Source organism: Pectinophora gossypiella, chromosome 11, assembly GCF_024362695.1.
Source record: "Pectinophora gossypiella chromosome 11, ilPecGoss1.1, whole genome shotgun sequence".
NCBI lineage: Eukaryota > Metazoa > Arthropoda > Insecta > Lepidoptera > Gelechiidae > Pectinophora > Pectinophora gossypiella.
The window spans coordinates 3,691,463-3,719,308 of record NC_065414.1 but is presented as its reverse complement, the minus strand read 5'-3'; the positions used below and the strand labels follow the sequence as shown (position 1 = coordinate 3,719,308).

At 37.4% G+C, this 27,846-nt stretch overlaps 1 protein-coding gene across 10 annotated transcripts; it reads right to left on the bottom strand.

The window, feature by feature from the left end:
* Positions 1 to 751: 751 nt before the first annotated feature.
* On the bottom strand, positions 752 to 23,210 carry LOC126370666 (protein groucho-like). Of its 10 annotated transcripts, none has more exons than XM_050015642.1 (18): positions 22,812 to 23,210; positions 22,487 to 22,584; positions 21,793 to 21,856; positions 21,665 to 21,709; positions 20,870 to 21,007; positions 20,020 to 20,052; positions 16,888 to 17,016; positions 14,657 to 14,785; positions 13,913 to 14,041; positions 12,821 to 12,874; positions 10,849 to 10,962; positions 10,002 to 10,162; positions 9,457 to 9,718; positions 8,637 to 8,816; positions 7,294 to 7,372; positions 6,794 to 6,958; positions 5,284 to 5,483; positions 752 to 2,634 (listed from the first exon to the last, which is right to left on the bottom strand). In XM_050015642.1, the coding sequence occupies exons 1-18, from the start codon at positions 22,851 to 22,853 to the stop codon at positions 2,527 to 2,529; spliced, it is 2,130 nt and encodes a 709-aa protein (XP_049871599.1). In that variant the 5' UTR covers positions 22,854 to 23,210; the 3' UTR covers positions 752 to 2,526. The 10 variants fall into 10 exon arrangements, with proteins under 10 accessions (XP_049871599.1, XP_049871604.1, XP_049871605.1 ...); XM_050015647.1 differs by having other exon boundaries at positions 13,928 to 14,041; XM_050015648.1 differs by having other exon boundaries at positions 13,940 to 14,041.
* Between the last annotated feature and the right edge of the window lie 4,636 nt (positions 23,211 to 27,846).

Sequence of the window (27,846 nt, the reverse complement as noted above, 5' to 3'; positions counted from 1 at the left end):
CTAACTTAATGCGATCATTAACCACAAAACACCACTTCGTATTAATTATTTAGATTACTCAATGAAGAAAGCAACTGTCCCGTTCCCGTTTCCCGCCGAAAAGCCACACTAGTGTCATCGCTAAATGTCATCATGAGTACGTTCCGTTATAAGCAGCTTTTGTTTTATATAAACGGGTGGAGAATAGTACTTACTTACTTACATTCTACGGCAAAACATTGCTTTTGTTTCTTTAGTACTTACAAGGAAGTATATATATATACCTACTGCAATTTATCGGTGTTTCGAGAACAGACAATACAAAACAGCTTCTTCACCTTGTACCTTAGTAGATGAAACAAGTCTATAACTAAACCTAAGCACTAAATATGAGCCTCCCTCTCCCGAGCGAGGCGTATGCATATCTTGCTTGCCCATCAGTTAGCTGGGCATCAGTGTAGTTCTACAGTGATCCAAAGCAGTTGCTGAGGATCATGTTGGCGTTGGGCTGACCATTGATTATGGTTGCCATTATATTCATCGTAAGGCGCCGTATAATTTCAAAAGTGGCTTCGAGTTGGTTGCTTATTATTTGTGGCTCTGCTCTACCCATTTCACTAGGGATTATAGTAATATTATGGCAGTACTGTAGACTCACGTTTATTTTCCACAAAGGTAAACAGACTGAGTTTTTCATTTATTTGCCATTGTTTCTTTTTGGTACCTAACGAATCGAAAAAATAAGGAAAGGATTTTTAATCAAAAACAAACAAAATTTATCGAAATAATAAATATAATTAAAAGTAAATCCATTAAGATTTGCATAAAAATAACAATTGGTCAACTACACATATTCAATTCACGTGTCGTATTAATTAAATACTAAAATTGCATTCATTCGACGTCACTGGAGAAACTATTAAAATTGCTTTATCACATTTTGCAGATCATGAAATATGATTTTCTTAATAAGTACAAAAGAACCTTTTCTGTTACAGATTTTAACATTCATAAATACACAGATTTCATATCGATTACTAAATTGTTCTCGTAAAATAAAGGAACTATAATCTTGTACTAATTTTATAAGCGCAATGAGCAGCGAAATAAAGGGACGCACACATTAGCATATCTACTATTTAGTAACACTGAAAGACATTTGTTTCTCACTGGCGGGTGAATATTAATCATAAACAAGGCACAAGTTACATTTAATATCTTATTTAACACACTATAAAAGCAACTGAAGCTACCACTAGCGTGTCGAAATAAGAATAGGAACATATTATACTCTCTTTTAAAAACTTTCTTATTACAAATTACATCTTATACATTTTATATTAATAATTATTGCCAAGATATTATCCACAAACCAGTGTTAAACTGAGTTTCTTGCTAGTGGTAAAAATAGTAGTCTTAGTCTAATCTCAAGTGCAAAATTTTATTTGAGAATTGATTTATTGATATTGGACAACATTATCTATAGAAGGAGAAAACTATGTGTAGAAAAATATGACTGATTACTAGAACAAATGCGTATTTTTATATTCCATTTATAATTTGATTATATTTAAAAATCTTTGATATGTTTTATATTTTGAACTGGCTGGAATGATAAAAATAAAATGAAAATATTTCAAACTATTTGGACGATTAAAAAATACGACTTTTGCACCACAGTTTTCCCCCAAAACTAAAGATAAGTTGGCAAAGCGTACCTATTGAGAACATCAGCACTATCCTGAGTCTATCAGTCTGGATATTACAAATTATAAATCTATATCTTACTAACATAATAAATACTCGTAAGAAACGGACTGTTGAAACTATCAACTTAGAAAATAATAAAAAATCGATTTTTCCTTATTTAATTATAAAAATATACAATAATACTAAACATATCCATGTTTAACGGTGCAACATTGATCTATTTGATACATATTATTTTTAAAATTATATTTAGTACTTCGTCATACATACTCTTAATGTACTATAAAACGAAGTTTGCCTGTCTGTGTTCGGCTGGCCGTCTTTATTATTATAAAAGGCTCCAAATAGTGAATGCGTTAATTTGATAGCTACCTTTTAAACATGTTTTGTGCAATAAAGTGTTTTATCTCGGACCTATGGAATTCCGGACTTTTAGAAGGCGTGCGTGGGGCCGAAGCCAATACGTAGAGGCCCCTTAAGACAATTTAGTCTAAATGTAATTATGTCGTTGTTTTTCCCAGTTTAAATGTATGGAATGTATTTAGTAATTAAATGTTTTGTAATGAAGGACAAAGGCGGGCCTTTTCTTGCTATTATTAGCCCTCATACGTTAAAAAATTATAAACTACCATAATATTTAAAATGCATGAAGTCTAATCAAAGGAGGTTTGAGAGATCTACAAAGCTCACGGATATATTCCCAATAGGGCTAGTCAGAGGTACATCAGAGGTAACATTTTAACAGTTCCTCAACCAGCCGAACACAGCAGCCAAACCAGAATCTCACTACAGTAGTGGACCGTGTTATTGCCTATGAGATTACCGCTGTCACTCAGCTCAGTACACCACTTCGTAGACTGTCGCCTTCTTGTCACCAGATCCCGTCACTATGAACTTGTCGTCGGCTGACACGTCGCAGCTAAGCACCGATGATGATTCTTTTGACTGGAAATAAAAATGGGAGACTATCAACCCTGTCATAAGACTATGTTCTAGCAAATAAACAAATCTAAGTAAAAAAAAAAAAGTTTCAATTAAATCCATAATAAATAAATTGAATAAAATTTAGGTTTTGCTGTAAAAATGTAATCAAAATGTGCTTTTTCAAAAAGTTATGTACATTTTTGCCGTTCCTCAAGAGCTTCCGTGGTCTACTAGTTAGAGAGTTGGGCTCACTCTGGTAGTCCGTGTTCACTTTGTGAGACTTGGTAAGGATAGTCTTGAATCACTTGATTGTCCGAAAAAGTAAGATGATTCTGTGCTTTGGAGGGCCGTAAAGCCATAGGTCCCGGTTATTAGTCGTAAAAATACGCAGTGAAGCAGCATAGTGGAGTATGCTCCATAGCCCCTCCGGTTGATTGGTAGAACGCTTACGCCAAACAACGGGACTAGTGATTGCAATCCGGCGTCATTTTCAGTCCGGCCAGATACGACCGGATCCCCACCAATCCGGCCGGATCCGGCCGGACTGATTAAATCAAGACGATTTTCGCTTCTTAGTACAAAATAAGTGAGTTAATCAAGTGTCACTGCACTTATATGTAGGTAGTTTATAAAAATTAGTCACAAATACACTTCTCATCAAAAAAATCGAAACACCTTGCAAGTTTACGTTTTGTCAGGATTATCAGAAAAATGTGTACATTTAGGAATAAATGTTAAATGTCGTTTAATAGTGAGTAATATGAGCTTATCAAATCTTAATGTTAATGTTCTAAATTTAAATGAATTTTTCATAGGTTTCGTATTTTGTTAAATGAGTCATTTTTATTCCGTATGGAGTATAAAGGAAATGGATAAAACAACACACGTAAATGAAAAAAAAAAGCTAAAAAACGTTTATTTAATAACTTGTATTCCCTCCCCGAGCTCTAATTACTGCTTCCATACGGTTCTTCATCGATCGGATGAGAGTCACGATCACATGCTGTGGTATATTGTCTCATTCCTCTTGGATTGCATCTTGCAGCTGGCTAAGTGTTTCTGGGGCAGGATCTCTTGCTCGAATTCGTCTCTTTAATTCATCCCACAGATGTTCAATGGGATTCATGTCCGGGCTTCTTGCTGGCCATTCCATAATAGAGATATCGACTTCGCTAAGATAATCTCGTACGACGCCCGCGGTGTGAGCCCTAGCATTGTCGTGCATGAATATGAAGCCGTTGCCAATAAAATATGCATAGGGCATCACATGAGGCTCGAGACACTCTTCGACGTACCGATGACAGTTTAGTGCAGGCAGACGTGGCCCAGACACGAAAGCAAGCTCTGTCTTACCGTCGGCGCTGATTCCTCCCCAAACCGTCCACGAACCGCCATCATAGCTGACCTTTTCTTCAATGCAGCATTGTGCATAGCGTTCTCCGTCTCTTCTGTAGACCTTGTTCCTTCCGTCGTTACCATACAGCATAATTTTACACTCATCAGAAAAGAGAACTTTGCTCCACTGTAGGTATGACCAATTTAGGTGCTCACGTGCAAAGTTAAGGCGCGCTCTTCGATGGTCTGCAGTTAATTTCGGCCCATTTGCTGGCTTATGCGGTACCAGTCCACGATCCTTCAACCTTCTTCTAATTGTAGAGTCACTTACAGCCACCCTTCGTACAACACGAAGCCGCTGCTGCAGTTGAAAAGCGTTAAGGCGTCGATTTCTTAAAGAAGTTGTTACAATAAATCGATCATCTCGCTCAGAAGTGACCCGATTCCTGCCAGATCCTAAACGGCGCGTGAACAAACCAGTCTCCCGATAACGTTTATAGACTCTATGAACAGATGACAGGCTTAGATGCAGTCTTGCAGCCACAACACGCTGACTAAGGCCAGAATCCAGCAATGCCACAACTTGGGCGGCTTCTGTGGGCGAAGTATCCATACGTTTTAGAAAAAAAACCTTTTTTCAGACGTCCCAAAGTTACAGTATTGAAATAAAAAACAAAAAGTTTAAGGATAGGCGCCAATTTTTAGTTTTTAAACGCTAAATGTACTCCAACCCTAAACACACATTTGTCTCAAAACAGTGATTCATTTCGTTTATAAGATAAACAAATGAAATTCTAATTTTGAATTTAGAATTTTCGCTTATTACTGTAATGGCCAAACTGCCAGCTACATTCATGTATTTTTTTTCATCGTATGAATTCTTTTTTGTGTTAAATTCGGACAGAAACAATGAAAACGGAAGTGTTTCGATTTTTTTGATGAGAAGTGTATATAAAATCGACTTTATTTGCTAACCAATGCTAAGACAAATAGACAACAAGAAAACAATTAAAATTTTGTAATGTAGGTAACTAGTAATAATTTTACGACGTAACGAGTAGCTCAGTCTTTCTAGATTTCACTTTTACAGATAGATCAATTTATAACTAACAATATTAATTATCAAGTAACTATAATATCTCATTTAAAGTACCTAGTCATGCAATAGCTATATTATTTTCCCACAAACTGCTAGCACCGGATCCGGTCTTCGGATCCGGTATATTGGTACCGGATCCGGTAACCATTAAATGATGCAGGATCCGCCGGATCCGTTTTTCCGGATTGCAATCCCTAAACGGGACCTATATAGGCTGTTTATGTTGTTGTTAGTACCTGGAATATGCTCGCGCCGTAAGGCGTGCGCCACGCGTTGAGCAGGTTATCCTTCCCCGTGGACACGAACCACTTCCCGCAGGCCGCGAACTTGAGTGAGAGCACGCACGACTCGTGGAGCAACAACTGGTAGCGGTCTGGCTTGCCCGCGTGCAACACCTCCACGTGCGAATTTTCCATACCTACTGCTAGCCATGAACCTGTGAACGGATAAGACATCGTATCATGGGAAAAGTTGGTAAGATTTCCCGAGAAACTGGTGATAGTGAACTGCCTAGTACTGACAACATTATTACGTACGCTTCGCGTAAATGTAAGGCTTTAAAAGAATGTCTCCGAATCCCAGGTGCTCCAGTGCTCCAGTGGTTGAGCGTTGGGGTCACGATCCGGAGGTCCCGGGTTCGAATTCTGGTGAGGCCATATCACGAAAATCAGTGTGTTCCGTAGTTAGGACATTGTAGGCTGAACACAAGATTGTCCGTAAGTGAGATGATCCATCTTTTGGAAGGCACGTAATCAGTTTCGGTTAATATTTACTTATTTTATTTAATATTTAATTATTGGTTATTTTTACGTGTAAATTATTCTCGATAATCAATCTCATCTACATTTCCCGGTGTTATAATTGAGCCAAAACGAAAGAACGAAGTCACAGACCTCGTATAACAAGTAGACAACCAATCTCTTTTAAAAAGTGTCCGCGGCGCATCTTGTCACAAGCGACAGCGTGTAACGACACTGTACAACCGATAATGCACTTTATTTTAACAGCCATAACATCTTAATTTGAGGGAACGAACTTATACATTCCACATAACTTAATGCATACGTTAATTAATTAGGACATATTTTTACAAAAAATCCTTAGCGAATGTGGTATACTTGTTTATCGTCATCAGAACCAGATGCCTTTTAAAATCCAAATCCCATTGTTTAACTATTGTGTCTGGAAATCCGGTACTTACGAGGTTAAAGGATGTCAGTGGACGAAGTAGATAAAATAGGTAGTAGTATGTTATTATTATTTTTATTTGTGAATCAAGAGGGCTCAAACTAATGCAGCCCGAATGGCCACTGCGACCTAGTCAGATTTATTGTGGCCAAGTCCCTACATATTTATAACTCCTCTAGACCGATCCGTTCGATTAGATCGTCTTTTTGGGAGGTAGCTCCGTGACATCCTGGGGATCCATTATGTGGCCCCCCCAGTGCTCGGCTTCTACTGTGTATGAGAGCCTCACACCTGCACATCATAGGTGTAATGGCGTCCCATCTTCCTTTAAACAGAATCTGCATAAAGGGGACTCGGTTAGCTCCATTCTACGTAGGTGCTTGTTGAGTCTGCAATGCCCCGCGAGGGCCCTTATTAAGATTCTTACCCGCCCCCTAGTGAGTGTAAGGACTCTGATATTTTTTTTTGAGAAAAAGGTCTAATCAGTTGCTTTGAGTGATTCAGGCCAACTGTATTGGACCCAGTAGCAGTTAGTAGTTACGAGTAGTAGTATGTTACCAGTAGGGCAGTATCCCAGCGAGAATATCTGGCTGGAGAAGTCGTGTTGGTGCAGCTGGCGGCCCTCGCGCAGGTCCCACGAGCGCACCGTGTTGTCCAGCCCGCCCGTCCACAGCCGCGACCCATCCGGACTTATGTCTATGCATGACGCGCCGTCTGTGTGCCCTGAATATGAACAAGGTATTTGACCGGGTCAAAGAAAAATTACAAAATGCTAATCTAAAAAAATATGTTATTTGCTTTAAAAGTAGATTTTTACAATACAAGGGCTCGGGGTCTGCTTTTAAGCAAGAAGTTGCTTGTAATAAGAGGCTCCGAACTTCCATAGCTATTTTTTACATATCGTATGTGTCTGCGTGTGTGTGAGGGTGTGTAAGGGTATGTGTAAGTATGTGTAATGTATGTGGGCTTATGTGGTGTATCTAGAAATAGAAGCCAGTCTAAGACGATCAAAAAACAATCTCATAATCGGTTTTTTATAGAATAGTAAAAGGACATACCTTGGAATTGTCTAACTAAAGTCTGATTCTGAAGGTCCCATACTGCGATGTTACCGTCGGAACAGCAACTGAAGCATACCTGGAAGTAAATTAAAGATTTAAACATGAGCTGATTTTAGCAGTAGAAGAACGCCACACACAAGAACAAGACAATAACATAATTTTAAAATATTCACAAAACAACAATGAAAAAATTGTAAAAAAGATGTTCTTCGAAATTATCAAATGCTGGTGGTGGATGTACTGATACGCAAAAAAATAGTGACCAAATCGGACCATCCGTTCTGCAGCTAGCAGAACATAATTTTTTTTAGCGCATAAAGACAAAGGGATGAAACTTATAACACCAATCTTGGCGTAGCGTGACGTATAATCGTCTTGGGTTAGCGTGACGTATAGCGCGTAGTATTTCTGATTTGTTTTACCTTACGTTTCGTGTGATAAGATAAGAGTGATAAAGTGATGTAAAATATCATCATCAATTTAAGAGCCACGCTCTTGTCGGTGCAGCATTTTCCATGCTACTGTTTTAGGGAAATATAGGGCAGTGGTTTCCCTCTTGCCTTCCGCCCCGCAAAAAAAAAAATGATATAGCGAATTAGATTGAGAAGCGAATGTCAAGTTGTTATGGAAAAGTAGAAGATGAAGGATAATAGGATTACGAAAGCGGTATATAAAACGAAGGTTTTTAGGGCTGGCGGAGGAAGACCTAGAAGGGCGTACATTGACCAAATTGGAGATGTTATTAGAAAAGGTTTAGTACGATCTACTTTAAACCGGCGTGCGTGTATGAATCGATTGATAAATGTGGAGGCCAGAGAAGTGTGTCGAGATCGAAGCAAATGGAACTCCATTGTCTCTGCTTACCCTGAAGTAATAATAATAATAATCTTTATTGAAACATAGTATTACAATTTTACATTAATAAAAATACAGACAACTATAATATGACCAATTACTTTAGTTATGCGGCGGTCCCTGCACTAAGCTCAGCTTGTATCGTAGGGGCCAGAGCACGATTTCCTATGTTAATATTTACAAAACGGACACACGGACAGAATACAGAGCACTATGAAAAATTTTAACTGCTTATATCAAAAGAGACAATAATGAAACAATAAAAATATTTAAACTTAACAAAAATAAAACTTTTAGGTATGGAGTAATATATGTATGTGTGTGTGTGTGTGCGTGTGCGTGTGTGTGTGCGCGCGCGCGTGCGCGCGTGTGTGTGTGTGTGTGTTTGTGTGTGTGTGTGTGGGAGGTTCAGAGGGAGCAGTAGCTGTTTTTCGGCATTAGGGCGTAGGCGTTAAGTAGGTGTGAATTTATGTATATTGTATTACCTTCGAGTCTGGAGAGATGGCTAGAGCGTAGCAAGCGGGCGCGGACGATGTAAGTTCCGCCCGTACTCTCGGCGTGCCACAAGCCAAGTCCCATATGGACAGCGTCGACGCTTCTCCCCCCACTATTAACGTACGTCCGTCCGGTAACAGCTTCACTGACCGAATGTAGTTGTCCCTTTGCTGTAATAAGAGATACAATTATAAAGATTGAAGTAAAATAAAGTAAACATGAAGTTATAAACAGTAAGCTTTACAGTGCGATGCTGAAAAGTAAAGGGCTTATTACACTACCCAATTAGAGGTCCGACGCTTCAGGTGTAGGCTGTAATAAGAGTCGATAGTTGCTTATAAAGAAAATTTGCCGTCACAGTCGTCATCTCCCTAGCTTTATCCCGTTTTTCACGGATTCCGCTTACTTTACCGTTTTTATATGAATTGTATCATTACGGACTTTTTAACCCCCCAGATATAAGTCTGTAACAGAGTACAACCTCTGCACATTAAATTGCAAAATTCTCATTCCATTCCGCATTTCCTTTCATTTTACACTGACTCATTGCATCCCCGACCTTCATAAAAACAACACAAATATATTATACTGTTTAGGGCCGTGCCCTCTAATTCTTGATTATTTTGTGTATATTGTGAACTATGTATATTCCTATACTGTTTGTGAAGTGTTTTTAATAAACTGTATATATTCCTGCTTGCTGCTTGCTTCTAATTTATCATCGTTATCACCAATTATTCCCCTACTCTGCCGGCACGTCGGGATACCATCCTCACCACCCAGCGTGCCGCAAGTCTTCAACCAACTCACCAAACAATCCAGCTGCGATAAAGGTTCCAGCGCGTTAGGCGAGCCCGGATTCGTGATATCCCACAATTTAACACATCCCTTGCCACCAGTGTACGCGTGTCTCGCTCCATTGCTCACTGACAGGGCCACAGCGCATACCACTTCGCCGTGAGGTAGCGCGGCTACTTGTCTCGCCCCTCTAGGTATGCCCGGGCCTATTAACGCGTCGGCTGGGAATGGGACGGGTTGTAGAGGCCCGCCGCATGTGTGGTAGGAGTATGCTCTGTGGACAAGAGATTGATATTTGCAAGTTATTTCAGGGGGCTAAAAAAGGTGGAGGGTGGTTTCTCTAGTCAAATGAGATTGAAACACAAGTGAAAAATAATTGATTTTTGATTTCTGGGGCTGAAAAGGGCTCATTTTTTTAGTTTTTTGTATCTCAAAAACTACAAAGTAAAAACTCGCTTTTTCACGTATAATTAATTTCCCCTATTTTCTTCGTTGAGTGGAGTTTAAGGGAAGATGTCACCAGCCAGCCGAACAGTGAGGAATCAAGAATCACTTACGGTTTAGCGGGCGCGACGCCGTTAGTTCTGTGGTGTGGGTTGTCGTAGGGGTGTGGTGGTCTGTACCCTGCGTACCCTGGGAACCCGTACCCCGCCGGCCTGGGCGTGCCTGTCGGGGTAGACGCGCGGCCTATCTTAGCTCCTGGTGTGCCCGGCTTTTCCTGTAAATAGAATGAATTATTTAAACATCGTAAAGTTTCTTATAAAAAAATCTCACCAACCCTAATTCATCGAGCAAAACGAATGACTTAAAATAGCTTTCGAAACTGGGATAGGCAATGGAGAGCCATTGCAGACGTTTTGGTAAGGACCAAACAAAGGACAGTCTCACAAACTGATTTCGACCTCATCGGTCGTCGAGCCCTACGTTCTAACTACTAGACCACACACTACTAGAGGCTGTCGTCCGACGCAAATCAACAATAAGTCAAGTTAAATAAGACTTTGTTGAAAACACGCCGATTGATATACAGAGTGTTAGTGACACCGTATCGAATACTGGAATTTTCCATTGCAAAATTGCAAATTTGGAACTGAAAATAATTTGTAATTTATAATTTTTAAAAGATGTGTTGCTGTTCCAGTTTCTCATTTCTTCTCCTCAGCCATAACACCTTGCGAAATGACGTAAATTCAAAAATATTACATAGACCTTCGACAAGTTTATCCATGATAATTACGTTGAATAAACGATTCTGATTTCTGATTTAAAAAAACAACATTAATATTTTCATGAGTTTTGCGATGCAAATTCCACTTGATATTAACTCAGAATCATGAGCTGAAACATTCCCTTCAGTATTCGGTACGGTGTCTCTAGCACCCTGTATAATATCCATACACTTACGTCTTTAGAACTCTTCGGCGTAGACCGACTGGAGGAGGACCCGGATCTGGATGGGGGTCGGGCTCCATTCTCTGTCCTCTCTCCCTCCGTCCTCGCTGGCGACCCTCGTTCCTCCTGACAAGTACACTTATTACTGTAGCATACATAAGATGTTTGTTATTTGTCCAATAAACAGTAATGTGTACATACAGGGTGTTAGTGACATCGTAACGAAGACTTTGAGGGGTGATTGAGGCCATGATTCTGAGATGATATCAAGTGGAATTTTCCGTCGCAAAAGTATGGAATTGAAAATAATTTAAAAAAACACAAAAAATTTCAAGATGATTCAGACTGCAAATTCCACTTGATATCAACTCAAAATCATGGTCTGAACCATCCCCCTCAGTATTCGTTACGGTGTCACTAACACCCATACCTACTTGTATGGCTACCGTATGTACTTGTGTGGGGTGTAAGTGACATCGTAACGAATACTGAGGGGGATGATTCAGCTGATTATTCTGAGTTAATATCAAGTGGAATTTTCCATCGCAAAAGTATAGAATTGAAAATAATTTAAAAAAAAACTAAAAAAAATCATGGATTTTGCGACGAAAAATTACACTTGATATTAACTCAGAATCATGGTCTGAATCATCCCCCTGAGTATTCGTTACGATGTCACTAACACCCTGTGTATGCTTTATCAAAACATTACAGGTACGTTTGTTAGCAAATTCAGCCTCGGTAATGCGTTCAAAAGGCCACATTGAAGCATTTTTTCTAAAAAAACAATATTGCTGAGTGTTGTTTGATTACTTTCACCTCTAGTAGACTATAGTAAAAAACCCTGATTGTTTTGCCACTTCGCATATAATTCATTTTAAGTAATTACAAAAGGTTACAAACACGTCCGACAATAAGAGATAGAGATAAAAATATAACATGAATTAAAATGTAAAGAATTATTATTTTTTAACCTTTTTTAAAAGGTATTTTTATGTTGCAATACGCTAATAGGCCAATTAGTCAAAACATGAAATGGATATGGATTTTGTATGAAAAAACAACCAGTTTTTTTTGTGTCTTATTGTAGATTTGCCGCGGATGGCATTAACTACTTGGCCGGACAAATGGGGAGCGCTGAAGGCTCACCCGGCACAACATTTAAGACAACAGGCCTGAGGGTGCCCAGTTGGGCGCGAACCTCAGCTCAGGGCGTCGTCTGAGAGGAAAAGTATTTGAAAGAATTAATCGACCCTAGCGGGTCGATAGCGATAAGCGCTGAATGAGGGAAAAACAACCAGTGACGTCATAGAAAAACGTGACAAAATGTAGCACTCATTATTACATTTTTCATTATTAAAATTCCTAAATAAGTTAAATAGAAAAAAGAAAAGTTTTGTCACCTTTAGATATGTCTTTACTTAGTAATGTAAATTTCATAATTTATCTTTGACCTAGGAAACTACCCAATTGTCTACAATTACTATTTGACATTTATTGACATTGAGCACTTGTTTGTTTTAAGCGAATTGCTTCGATGTGGCTTTTTTAACTCCTGAAGCTGCAAGTTGTTCAATTGAAATGCGGTTGTGCCCATCGTTTCTATAAAAACTGTCATAGGGATAACGTCCTTTCTATCATGTTTCGTCCTGTATACAATACAATACAAATACACTTTATTTCACCAAAATATAAAGAAATAATTACAAAAAGTATATATATGTGTTTTGTTTTGTTTCGTCCTTTCTACCGCGGCCCAGATTTCTGGACAAAATAGTTATCAATAGGGTCTGGATTTCTTGCAGTTTCTTGTCATTTCTTCTCCGCAGCCACTAACGCCTTGCGAAATGACGTAGATTCAAAAATGTCTTCAACAAGTTTATCTATCATAATTACGTTGAATAAATGATTCTGATCCTACAAAAGAGTTTGGGTCTTACGACCATATGGCTTCGCCTTATAGTTCATACTGTATATATCTTACCTCATTAGCAACATCAACAACAAGATCTTGATCACTCTTTTCAGCGTCGCTATCCTAAAAATAAATAAAAAATATAACTTAATTAACTCACGAAAAGTCTACAATACCAAAACAGCAATAATTTGATGTGTTTTTTTTTTTGATGACAGGTGAAAAGCAAACTCTTTGTGTCATGCAGCTTCACACATAATAAGCTTCAAATGAAATGTGGTGCAGATGCTAAAATGTGATTTCCCCCAATATTTTTTTTCTCTAGTGTCGAAATTCATAAGAGTAGAATGGAAAGGCTCATGAAAGTGCGATGTATGCACGAGAAGGATAAAAGCTTTTTTTAAACGAATATTGGTTTTAATTCAGTCTTAATATTATATAACGTTTTAAAAGAATCGGGATATTGACTGAGTAACAAAAACATTTAGAAAAATCATTTAAAGAAGATGTTTATTTATTTATAAGGTCAACAGCAACACACACGCGTCATTTTCTTATCCGTCGAAAAGGAAAGGGACGGATTATTGACAATTGTTAATTTTAAAATGATTGAATATCCCGGGACACGACATCGACATCGTATCAAATGGCTGCAAGTTGTCTTTGATTACTTGTGGCTCTGCCCACCCCATTAGGGATAACGGGCGTGAGTTTATGTATGTATGTATGTATGAATATCCCGGGCGAACAAAATAGGCACGTCAACTTGGCCAATACAAAATTTTGGGAGGGTTTTTTTTAATTTCGGCCAAAAATTGACGTGTGTTCCATAAATTTTATGTCTATCTGAAAATGACAGGTATAACTTAAAATAAAATTAGATGATGTGTACAGGAATTAGCACCATTGCGCATAAACTTGCACATAAATATTCAATACAAATCAACATGAAACTCCAATCCAAGCTACGACGCCAAATACCCCAACATCGTAGACATCCCTTTTGCCTTCGAGGTTGTCTGTTGGCCATTAATAAGGCCCATCAACCATATAAAAATCCTGACAAACCAATTCCACAAGTTAACATCCACCAAATTTCAAGGAAAACGCCGAGAATTTCTTGGAATGTTCTAGAAGCGGAACTATTGAAAGGCCACATACACTACACAGACTCACATGGCTGAGTACCTTCTCGTCTTTTCTGCGTTTCACGTCTAAAGCCTCCGGTTCTACGGGGGAGCGGGGCGGGCGGTATTTCTGCTCTCGCTCATGGGGTGATACCGAACGCCGCTGCAGGAAAGAGACGGTATGATGTTTAGTTGTGTCGTTTAGATACATGAACTATAACTGTAGAAATGGATTCGTATTCGCCGCAATATCACTGTGTCCTAATGGTATAGCCAAGGGTCTATGCACACGACTTTAGTTTCAAGACCCTCAGCGGTTAAGTAGGACATTGTTTCACACAACTTGTCGGCAAATTGTGTAGGCTCATTAAAAAAAGTTGTGTGCATAGATTCTAAAGTTGACCGCATTTACCTAAATGGCTCCATGTTGTCCTGAAAACATATGGTTTTGCCAAGACTTTGACATCCCCGGGAAATGAACCATATATTTTTCTATCATCTGGGTCGTGAAATAGATAACCAACCTCAGCATTCCTGGTGTCAGGGTTATTATTGAGCCGCCGAAGACCCCTGACGTGGATCATGTAACTACGTATCACTAGCAGATCAGTAAGTAACCCAGACCTACGGCTTAAGCACGGATCATCTTTCTTTCGGACAACTAGTGATCAGCCTGTAATGACGAGATTTTTGTGAAGTCCTGACCAAGATTGGAACTTGGGACCTCCGGATCGTGATGCCAACACCGAGGTCGTTAAGTATTTTTTCCCATAAATACCTGTTGCAAAGCTCTAGAGGCGAGCAGTCTTTCGTCTTCCCGAGGTGGCGGCTGGCCTGGCAATAGTGGCGGAGGCGGCGGCCCTCCAGGCAATACAGGCTTCACGTCTGCTGGAGGAGGGAGCTCCACCTAACGAGTTCAAGGGGGCGTTTGTAATGTAAACTGCTTGGGAATTTACCGTAAAACGGGGTAAATAGGAATGGCGGGGTAAATTGGAATAAAACTCTGCTTTTCTAAACCACTCTGTTACTGTCATACTATTTTTGATTAGGTCAATACTTTTTGTATTTTTGAACGAACCTACATTTTTTGCTATTGGCTACACTGTGAATTTTATCGAAATAATCAGGATTCACCTAAAAAAACCGTTTTAAAGTAAGGTCTTCCTAGCCACGTAAAAATTGTACTTTTTAACTTCAGGTTTTTGCTGTTTTATTTAAAAAAGGGTTGAAATCGACTTGTTATTATGTATAATAGTAACTAAGTAAATAATTGCTAAATTTCACTGATAATCTTAGTTTTTAGTCAGGCACTCGTTTTTAGATTCTTTTAGGAATAATTGGAACGCAACGGGGGGAAATAGGCACATGTACAGGTATAATTGGAACGAAGTAGGGGTTACTTGGTTTGACTAAGGGGTAAATTGGAATCTCTAAATAGGGTTGTCAAAAATCGAATCCACCTAATTCGTGAGTAAGATGTAGGTAATCTATGTTATATATGATGTAATATACACGTTTATACCTATAGGTAAACAGTTTTTATATCATGTTGCAGTCGTAAACAAGAAAACCTCTTATACCCTTTTTTTACATTTTCTTTTTATTATTTTTTCAACACATTTGCTCATAATTGATCCATAATAATGCCGATTTTGGTGCTAAGTATTTTTTTAATTTAATTTCTCGAAAAAGCATGTGTCCCATTACGCACTAGTGCGGTAATGACATTCAAAAAGACAATAATTCCTACTCCGAGTAAAAAAGTTAATACAACTCATATATTTAAAGAATAGATTTGAAATTCGATCGCATGTTGTTTCGCTCACACACTGTAGACAGCTAAATAGTGTGAACGAGAAACCATGCGCGCGGACGACATTTTTAAATCTATTCTTTAAATGCGCAAGTTATGCGTAAAAAAGTTATTAAAGAGGAAGAATTTGGTTGGCAAGGTTGACACCTTGACCCTATCGAACGGCGACATCCATTGGGTTTTGGCTATAATTTATTAAGATACAGTGCAGACAAAGTCGCGAGACGCCGCTAGTAAGAACTAAAACTAATTGTTTCAACCCTATTGAAAATTCCAATTAACCTCTCTGTAGGACCTATTAACCCCGTGTGGGGTAAATTGGAATCCAAGCGACTTTTTATCGATTTTCTTAAAATATGACGTTAGTTTGGGAATTTAAAGCTATTTATCATAAAGAAGAGCTTATGACACATCTTTAAGATAAAAAGTTGCATAGCCTATGACTTACGGAAGTAGGTCAAAATTCCAATTGAAAGTAAAGATTGGACCAATTTACCCCGTTTTACGGTACTATTCGGAACGTTCGCAGAGGCGCGGGTGTACTCTGACTGGCCAAGTATTTAATGCCATTTGCGGCAAATCTACAATAATTCACGTCAAAAAAATGTGTCTACTGCATCGGCTCATTTATGTCGATTATGAACCGATGCAGTGACCGGGACCAATGGTTTAACGTGCTTTCCGAAGCACGGATCATCTTACTTTCGGGCAATAAACCAGAGCTCACAGTGATTTTTGTTATGTAGTGATTTGCGGGATTCGAACCCGGGACCTGCGGAACCCAATGCTCAACTACTGGACCACGGAGGCACTTGCATCACTGAATGGTAGGGTCCCCGTAGGGTAACTGTAACCTGAGCATGATATGATAAATACGGTCACGAGCATTAATATGTATACACTTTGGTACCATGTCACATTAACTTTTTTGACAAATTGAACTGTAAGTCTCACTAAATGTCAAATATGTTAGTGCGACAGAGTCCTAAAGTGGGTACATTATATTGCTCATGACTGTACGACTCTCCGTACATGACTCGTGAAGACACATGATGTTACCCATATAAAATAAAAAAGACACCTCTTCTGCCTACCCCTTCGGAGATACAAGCCTTGATGCTATCTTATAATACAAACACGTGTACATGAACAGTAAATAAATGTTTTATTTATTAAGTGCGTATGTGTCGACTAACTTTATGCGCAGGCGGCGGTAAATGCGGCGGCGGTGGCGCTCCACCAGCGAATAGGAGCCCGCCTGCGCCTAGTAAGCCACCGGCTGCGCCTACGCCGTGCGGCAGGCCTGCGGACGCGTGGATTTGCTGCTGCAACGACAAAAATAAGTATTTACTAACCGACTTCGAAAAAAGGTTGTCGATTTGTTTTGTGGGTTGTTCTTCTTTTTTATCGACAATGATCTGTCCTTCGTTCTGCTTCTGATAAGTTATGTTTTAGAATTTTATTTCATGTTTTGATTGTCCAAAAATATAGTTATCTTATTATACTCAAAATACAAGCAAAATACTAATCGGTTCCTCAATTAGTTATTAACGTAGCTTGATCGTTTTTCACAAAATTATGTAACAGAGTGGTAAATTGAAATGCTGTCTCCGATGAAAAGGGCCACTCTGTCACAATATTTTTTGGAATGCGCCTGCAAAGAAAAGTATGTTACCAAGATAAAGAGAACCACTAAATAGTCCTCTACAGACACATCTTTATATGATGTTTTAAAATATTTATTGCCGTTATAATTTTAAAGATGTTAAATCCGATAAATCGAGAAAATGTCTTTTTATTGTCGATAAAAAAGAAGAACGACCCTTGTATATTTTTGACCTAATTGCATTTTTGTCTCGGGTGGTATTTTATTGACTATTTAAAGATCCTATCACACAGAAGGGGTCAAATACTTATTCGAGCGTTCCGCATTCGCGTTCTACATTCGCTATGTTGTAGTTACATAGACTACAAGTAGTTATACGAGCAGAATACAATACAGCGAATGTAGAACGCGATTTAAATTTTGTCTATGAAAAATGTCAACCAATAAGACACCGTTGCGCTATATCTCTCAGATAACATTAACAGCGAGGGGCAGAAAAGCTTTCCGTTAATTCTTGAGGACTTTTGCGATGTACTGTGCAAAATACTACTCATAATAATAATATAATCTAATACTTGTACCAACATACTATTTAAGCCTTTCATGACATAACAGCCTATATACGTCCCACTACTGGGCACAGGCCTCCCCTCACTCAACCAGAGGGGGTATGGAGCATACTCTACGACGCTGCTCTACCGCGGGTTGATGGAGGTGGTTTTAAGGCTAATAGCTGGGACCAACGGCTTAACGTGCCCTCCGAAGCAGGAAATCATCTTACTTTTTCGCCCAATCAGGTGATCCAAGCTTGCTATGCCCTTACCAAAGAAAGGAAAGACAAAGCGATTTCGACCAATGTCCCCACTCGGGAATCGAACCCGGACCTCCAGATCGTAAGCTTAACGCTCTTATCACTAGACCACGGAGGCTGTAATGATTTGATGTGATTTAAGGCTTATCATGGTTGAATAAAAATAATTTCGTAAGTGTAACAACTAAAGATAGCTACTTAATAATTCAATTCGCTTCAAAAGTTTACAGGATCAAAACAAAATGAAACGTTCTAGAAATCAAATAATCTCCTACAACAGTGCAGAACGATAAAAATGAATATCAATTCAATGTAATAATATTTAAAATACCATTAAAATAATAAAAATAACATGTAGATATGGACGCAAAGTTTGTTTAACAATCAATTTATGACATCTTAAAAGCAATTTTATTGCTAGTACGAGTTAGGCATCATACAATCAACAGTGCTACATACAATGAAATGTGAGGTTAGACAATAAAACAGTTAAATCCAATTAGTTTTTCCATTGCTAGCTATTGTTAATATGTATTTACTAGTGGCCACGTGTTTAGCTTCAGTAGTTTTAGGTGGATAAGACATTATACAAAAATATGTTCATATAAAAAAATAATATGAGGTACAGTCATGCATGAGCAATATAATGTACCCACTTTAGAACTCTGTCGCACTAACATATTTGACATTTAGTGAGACTTACAGTTCAATTTGTCAAAAAAGTTAATGTGACATGGTACCAAAGTGAATACATATTAATGCTCGTGACAGTATTTTCCAGGCTATGTTAGTCAAAAAACAATATAGATTGCGCTGTAAAGATTCTCCTTCGTTTAACGTTCTAATTTCATGGATAACAGAGATGCATATTTTATCTTTGTTTTTGGGTATAAATGATGTCCCTTTTACACCCAGGCACAATTACACCTTTCACCCATTATTATTCTGATCAAAATAACGAGAATTTCTATAATCGACAGCGCCATTTATATTATTTTTGGGGAACGTGGCCTAGAAAGTCCCTCAATCACAGTGTAACTATGTTACCAACTGAAATAAAGAAATTTTTGAGTTTGAGTTTTATTTCCCTTGTATGCTGGAGCATGGTCAAAAGCGAAGAAGTGAGGAAACTACTCTCTCGCCAGCGGCGGCCATAGGGCGGTGCGAGGTGTGCCACCGCACCGGGCGCCGAAATATGGGGAGCGCCGAAATATGGGGGGTGCCGAAATATGGGGGGCGCCGAAATATGAGGGGCGCCGAAATATGGGGGGTGCCGAAATATGGGGGGCGCCAAAATATGGGGGGCGCCGAAATATGGGGGGCGCCGAAATATGGGGGGCGCCGAAATATGGGGGGCGCCAAAATCAACCAAGATAGGTCCACCCCGGCCGCAAACTAATACTTCATCGGGTTAGATTGCGGCCACATAATACTCATACCGGATAGCCGTAAACAATATTTTTAAAAGATTCAAAATATTCAAGAGAGCTAGTTTTAGACACGTAAAATTAAAATACAGTTTGAGTCTGCCACATTCGGCTCCATTATTTATATATATTTTTCTATAATATAAATATGCATGATTGACAACTTAACTATTTCCCATTTATGTTACTACATGCTTCGCCTTTATCATAACTATTACAATTTTTATTACATGAGCGATTAAAAAATGAATACAATGAAGTTTTAGGATTACATCAATACGGTGCAAATTAAAAAGTAATTGTATTCCGAGATAAGCTTAAAAATTATGACATAAATTTAAAAATAAATCAAAAAGCAATTTATATTTATACCGGCTAGTAACTGGCTACAAAATGAAAAAAAAAATGTGCCAATGTAAAGAGATGTTAATCACAACACACAAATAAAACCATAGATTATGAAATCCAAAGTTTTTGGACTTACTAGAAGTTGTTGAAGACCTTGCTGCTGTTGCTGCTGTGGAAAATATGCAATGAAAATTTGTCTTTTTTTTTATTTACTATAGGTTCTCGTGACCATAATGTCACCTGTTGGTAAGTGACGGTTGTGGCCTAAAGTGGAACACGCGTGCGTACCTAACAAATCCACTCTTATCTAGTCTTGAAAACTACAAGACTATGAAAAATTGGAAACCCAGATGATGGCCATCTGTTTCACGCCTGCGCTGTTCGCTTTTACCATTTTTGGCACCTACACAAATATGCAGTCTAATATACTACAAGACTTGAAAGAATTATCATTTTGCTTTTCTCCATACTTATTTATTATTAAAATAAATGCGAAAGTCTATCAGCTTATATATAACTTTTTCACCTAAACAACTGGAACAATTTCGTTGAAAATTGGCACACATATTATACGGACGGATATAGGGTAGTTTCCAGAATTATAGTACTAACTACGAACACGCGAGCAGAAACAGAGTTCTTTAATCAATCGATAATTCTTTACTGCATATATGATAATATGAAATACATGGGACAGTAGAATTCGCATTAAATAAGCACAATAGGCGGCCATATTGCTAAGCAGCCTTAGTTCTTCATGTGTTAAGTATGGTAAAATTAATGTTTACTGGTTAATATGTGTAGTTTGAGTTGTGTACAGTATTTGTTATCTATCACTAATGTCGATACAAAGCCTGTTCATTTCATATTCAAAAGGTATTCAAATTCTATTTATGAATTTTAAAATAAAAAGTAGTAATTACTTATTCACTTGGACTACATACATACATACAACAGAGAAAGATGTGATATGTAGACTTTCTTACCCCAATGATAGAGTTCAATTCGGTCATAGTAACTTGCTTCGCTCTGTCGACAGCTGAGGCCACTTGTTGCTGATGTTCCTGTGCTAGAAAAGGGAGCACCTGCCCTATTATAGCACTTAACCTCTTTGCTATCTCCGTCTGGAAAAAAAAGAAAATAAAATCCATCAAATACACTCATAAACCTCACAAGCTCGGTGAAATGTGGGTACTTAGTTCGTAATTCGTTGGATGTGTCATTCTGGTTACACAAATATGGAATATAGTTGTAATCTTATACAGACATACTCACGACCGTTATCTCTTATGGGGTGGGCAGAACCACAAGTAATCAAAGACAACTTGCAGCCACTGTTGATACAGTCCTAAGATGGATATGATGAACCCTACTGTGACAAGTAATCAGCCCATCATCCAGCTGTGAGCTTATATTTATTTATGATTATTGATCATGATGATTTACCAGATACTCATAATTCAGTTCTAACAAAACGCGCCATTCCACTCGCGTCAGACAGAGTACTGCAGGGCGGAAGGCAAGAGAGAAACCACGGCTCTATTATTCCCTAAAAAAGTTGCATGGAGAATGCTACACCAAGAAGAGTATTGTTCATTAGTGATGTAATGTTACTTAATATAAATATCAAATTAATTATGAATACAGCATCTACACATACCACTACCAAGCACAAACCTTTCCATCTTCCTGGCAGATACCTTATTACCAGAGGTTCAAAGGCCATTTAGCAAGCAATTGACAGATATTAAGTTTATAGGTAAAAAAATATATATTCATACCTGTTTATGCATCTCAACATTTAATCCATAAGACATTTCATAGTACTGCAAAGAGAAAAAACAAAATGAGTCTGAAAATATTTAGGGGAATATAAAAAGAATTGTATTTATTTTATTAAGCAACTTACCATTACATAATGCCTTTGCATTTCAGTTTTTTCACTAGCTAGTTTCTCACATTCTAATTTTAATCTGAAATAAAAATAATGTTGCTATTAAAATAAAATACTCTGTCCCTCTCTCTCTGTTATCAGTTACCATCTCTCCATCTACTTTTAAAACACAATTAAGTAGTTACACTTTTTTGCTTTTTGCAAGCAGTTACATAGTAGTATACTTTTTCACATACCACATGAGTCAAAAACACAGATAAACAAGGAGGCTTTTTAATGATACACAAATTAATACCCTTCTTCATTTTTGAAGTTGGTTAAAAAGAAAAAAGACAATGAAAAGTAACCCCCGCTATCAATTCTCACTGCCAGCTAGTGAGGAATAATATATTATATAAATTATCTGTCTGTTGCTTTAGATACAGTATATAATACATACATTTGAATATTTAGTATATTATTGATTAGTAAGCAACTAACAATTCATCCTCTGCTCAATAACTTACTGAAAATATTGCCAGTTGCGTAGGTAACCATTACCTCTTTATGAAATGATGATGAACACAATGATCACTTACAATACAAGATTATTATGATAATAGTGTTACAGAGCATATCTTAACACTTTCTCACACCTTTAACCCAATTTAAAGTTTAACACAATCAACCAAAAACATGTGTTATTTTCTATTTAGTACACAATACTTACGTATGATATTGTGCTTGTAAAAAGTTAAATTCTTCTTTTATACGCTCTAAAGTATCTGCTATTGTAAATTTTATAGGTCCTGGAGTAGGTTGTGGCCCCTAAAAATTAAATACAAACACAATAAGGAAGTCAACATGAAAACATCCCCAAAGAGCTAAGTTACTAAATACAATTCCAAGTTTAAGAGGCAAGGTACTTTAAGTTTAGTAAGATGATGCTTCTAACTTTGTTTATTAACCTTAAAGTTGGAATTATACCATGTTTTTTCAGTCAAATGTGACGTAAAAACAAAACAGAAAGCGTGGAGTTAGAAAATAACACAAACCCTTACCGCGGCCGCCGGGTGCCGCGTCGGCGTTGGGTACATCTCGTCACTATAAATCCAACGATTTCAACACAAACAATCAAAAATAATCTCTTTCAGTTCCATGTAAATCGAATACTCTCTTCAACATTGCCAGGTAAACGCGTTTCCTGCTGCTATAACGGCAAAAACACCGGGGAACTCGAGTAGAGGGACAATGATATGCACAAACTTTGACTCAAAACTTTTGAAATATCGGTCATTATCTTCACTTATAAAATTCTTAAATACGATTACCAATAACGGTATAAAACACACAACAAATTGTATAACAAATACTTCTTACAGTAAGCGTGCAAGTTTCACAAAATTTTAACTACAAATCCACGCCGTAATAATTTTTGTTCGGCTGTCATGTCATCCATCATTTTTCATCCGCGTGACAGATAAATTATTTACACAAAAAGAACTCTACACCTGTGACATCTATTGCCGATAACAGGAAACTTTTAATAATATTTAATTTCAAGCGACAATATTTCGTGTATTGGACACTTTTGGAATTATTTTATGGATTTAATTGTATCAGTTTTTAAACATGCGAATAAACATTGAGTTTAAATTAATTTTATTTGTCAACATTTTTAAATGTTTAGATTACGTTATTAAAGTTTTGAATCAATCATCAATAGATGGCGCATTGAACATGTATTTTTTTGATATTTTTAAAGTATAGTTTCACTGTGACTTTCTTTTATAGTCTGTCTGTCTAGTGTGACCCACGAAAAACTACCCATATTATTATTTTCACCGTCTACAACAAGTTTACAAGTTGTAGTCATGTTAAATAATCAAGTAAGTAATGCGTATTTAAAATAATAGTAATGCAAAAATTACCACATAAAGCTAGTTATTTTTGGATTATTTTAGTAGTAAATTTTATTAAAAGGTACATTTTGTTTATGTGCAACACTTTTTGATTATCTGTGCTAAATCCTCAGAACAATAACTAAAGCATAGAAGGAAGGCTAAAATAGCAACAGAACTCTATAATTCTGCTCTACTTTATCTTACGGAACTGGCGTAATGTTAGACAAAGACGCATATACAAAAATTGTTTCGTAATTTCGTAGGTTGTCACAGGTTTTTCATTGCCTAGTGTTGGGTTTCACTTTAGTAATATGTCGATAAAATTAAATTTACTTACAATTAATGTCGATAATTTTTTTTTCAAGATTTCTTTTTGTAGGATGCAATTATCTTCTTCTTGATGAAAGGAGACTCTGTCTCTGATAGGTAAGTATCTAACCATTTTTTGGATTATATTGTCTGGTTTATATTAGTTTGGAGCTGCAGCTCACTTTCAGGAAGGAAAGAAAATAGCAAACTGTTATCGTTTCATCGGTAAGTATTTTGTAATATTCGAATTTATTTATGATGTCATCCGCCGTGCACTGGTGTCGATCGACGTGCCGTGCAAATTGGAACCGCGCCGGGTCTAAGCCGCACAGACGGTAAGAGGCCCGATGGGCTCACGCTCATACCCTGGGGGAGGGGGCGTGATTTATTGTGGGACGCGACCTGCGCTTGCACGTTTGCAGCAACGCACCTGCCCCGTACTACTCGAACCGCAGGGGCGGCTGCCGAGTGGGCCGCTAGCCAAAAGCTGGCGAAATATGGGAATTTAACGCGGACCCACGATTTTGTCCCTTTTGCCGTCGAGACTTCGGGTGTGTGGTGTTCGGCCGTAATTACCATTTCATCTGTCTGATCTATAATGTTCAATGTAGGAATAGCATCGTCTCGAAGACGTCTCCACTTCGAATTAGGAACACACATATCACACATAATCCGCAGTAAAATGTTTCGAGCAAATACGGCTGTACTTATTTAGAATCCAATGCGAATTATCCATTCTTTCTTTTTGTTATCGTCAACAGGAAATCTAAAAATTAAAAGTATCGATAATTTTAGTACATCACTATGGACAATCAACATAACCTCAAATCAATTCCGTATTCATCGATAAATCGTATAATATAATGGATATCTCAAATATTTTATGCTACAAATCTATTCAGCAAAACATATTACTTTCCTAAAATTGTTCAGCAGTTCACATTTCACTATTAAATTACAAAAAACTTACCGATGAAACGACAGAAGTTGTTGGCTATTTTCTTTTCTTCCTGAATGTGAGCTGCAGCCCCATACCACACAAGACATAATGTCACTGAGTCGAGACACTCAATTATTTGATATAAATAAAAGTTTCTTTCCATTTATTTGGAAAAATATTGTTAAATTACCACTTAAAACAATCTGAACACAAGACACTCGTAAACAACGTTCACGCGACCGTGTTAAATAGTTCGATAAATATAAGTAAAATCTTCTTATGTTATGTTATATTTATTTGGCCGAGTTAAAATGAGTCCAATAGGTCCAAATGACATTTAATGTTTTTTTTTTTTTTTGGTTTGGTTTTCCCCGAAGGGTAAGGCAAAGGGAACTATGCCCATACAGCCATGTCTGACGTATTTTTTTTTCCTTGATGATTAATGAAATGGTGAAAGGTGATGAATGATGATGATGAAACCTAAGCCCCCACCCTCGGAGTAGACTCCTACTCCGAACCCCAAACGAATTAACTCAAAAGTCCGCATAAACTTTTGAGCTATGAAGCGGCTTCCTAGCACGAAGCGAAAATAGGCAGATACACTTTGTTTATTGAATACTCCAATATAATAACACTCGCGAATGTCTTCCGACTAACTTAATGCGATCATTAACCACAAAACACCACTTCGTATTAATTATTTAGATTATTCAATGAAGAAAGCAACTGTCCCGTTCCCGTTTCCCGCTAAAAAGCCTGACATTTAATGTTTGGACAACCTCGGAAAAAATGAAGCAAAGAGCGAATCATTTGTCCTTTTCTCACTCATAGTTTGTGTCGTAAGCTAGAAGAGAGCCGGTTTATAGTTTCTGAATTTTTATTTTAGCCTTCCTTCTATGCTTTAGTTATTGTTCTGAGGCTAAATCTGACCTAGAGTTGCGCAATATTTATTTTCTACGTATTCGATACTTATCGAATACTGAGATAGTACAGTGTGATTTCTAATATTGAATCTGGGAAAAAGACTTATGCCGTGTGCCGTGTTTATCAAAACTTACGAGCCCTTAATTATTTCAAGGTGGTATGTCTGGAGCTTATTCCCCTGTACCACTATTTTGATATCGGTCTTTGAAGACCTCTGTTGGTTAATATTAAATAGATTCAGCAGCTCATATTCCCGGGTATCACCATGAAGGATTGTATAGTTTAGGTCACCTATTACTACATCTATCTTTCTTTAGGTGTTGCTTTATTGAAAGTGACTGCAAGTTGTTTCCTGAATACTTCTTATGATTATTTGTAAAATAAAGATATTATTATTATTTGTATGTCGTTTCCATATCTCGGGACAATGGAGTCCCGGTTTTTATATTACGTTTGTATGTGCATACAATATACCTCCTTTTTGTTTTGTCATGCTCGTCTTATACCTAATACTAATACTCGTGAATAACTGGGAATGAGCGGCCTTACCTTCTTTTTTGTAGGTATTGAAATAACGGAATATTGTCACAACAGGAACCTACGACCCTCTACGTATTTTTTACTTAATTCCTTTCAATTCTTCTTCTCTTCTTCTTCTATTAAACTACTTCCAAAGGTAAATTAAAGAAGCAGAGCAGTCACAGAGAGCAGTAGGTCGCTACAATTATTTTACTGAAGAACGGTAAGTAGGAGAGTACTAGTTACATACTTGATACTTATTTAGATATTAGTGTGATATTTAAATCCGAAGTCTAAGCAACTCTATTATTGGCAGATCGTCGTGCGTCGGCCGTTGCTCGTGTCGTGTCGTTGCAGCTGTTCGATAAAACGCGAGGTGCTGTGTCGGAGTGTTTTGAAATAAACAATTTTGGTTGCTTTTATTACGTGAAACAGTGCATTTTCAATGATTATATTCAGAAGAAAGTGCTGTTGTTGAAGTGGAATTTTGTTTATTGTGATAATTCTGCGTCGCAAAGAGAACCATTATGGATTTCAAAACAGCCGTTTTCAACGCTGCACGGGATGGAAATCTCACACGACTGAAAGTAAGTATTTAAAAATGTTTGCGCCACGGAGTTTCTGGGTCTATTTTACGTTATAAACTTTATTTTGTCCTTTAAATTATTGTGAAAGTGGAAAGGAATCTTATTGGCGAGTAGATACAGTTATACGTCCGTCCATGTTTTATCTCGCAATTCGTTTCTGTGTACGTAATTTGTGATCAGATTACATAAAGAAAATATGTACTGGTGATCATGATATTTTGTCTGAAACATTGTCGTATAAATGTTACAGTTGCGTATCGTGTTTGCGAAGGATATTAATCTGATAAGAAAATTTAGAATCCATGTTGCCAGCCAAGTCAGTTTTCTATGAGTACATTTCCAATGTTTACACTGCATGGTGATAATTTATCTTTGTCTTTAAACATAAAAGATCCTAGTTTATAGGTATTATGTTATTAAAAACACTGTATTTATAGACTCAATGAATTCACAAGACCACCTATCACTTCTTGTAATAATATCTGCTTATTATCTGAATAAAATATCATGTATATTAACTTCATTTAACTTGTATATATTTACATAATTGTTTGTAAATTAGACCTTGTTTATCAAAAACATATAAAAAAAAATGTTGATGTCACTCTGTTTATCATAATTATAATACAGTCATTATCATTTTTAATAGGTTATTATATAGAACTAATGAAATTATGAAACCATATAGGTAGGTACCTACCATTCACATATTTCTTTCACTGTTCATAATTGTTCTGCTGAACTGTAACCACACAATTGAACTATTTTTCCATATTAGAAACTATACTACCAACATTAAAACATACTCTCTCACCTATGATCAGTTTCGCCACAAGAAATTGGTAGCCAACTTTCAGCCACTTTTCATATGAAGGTACCTATTAGAAACAGATTGGAATGAAACTTG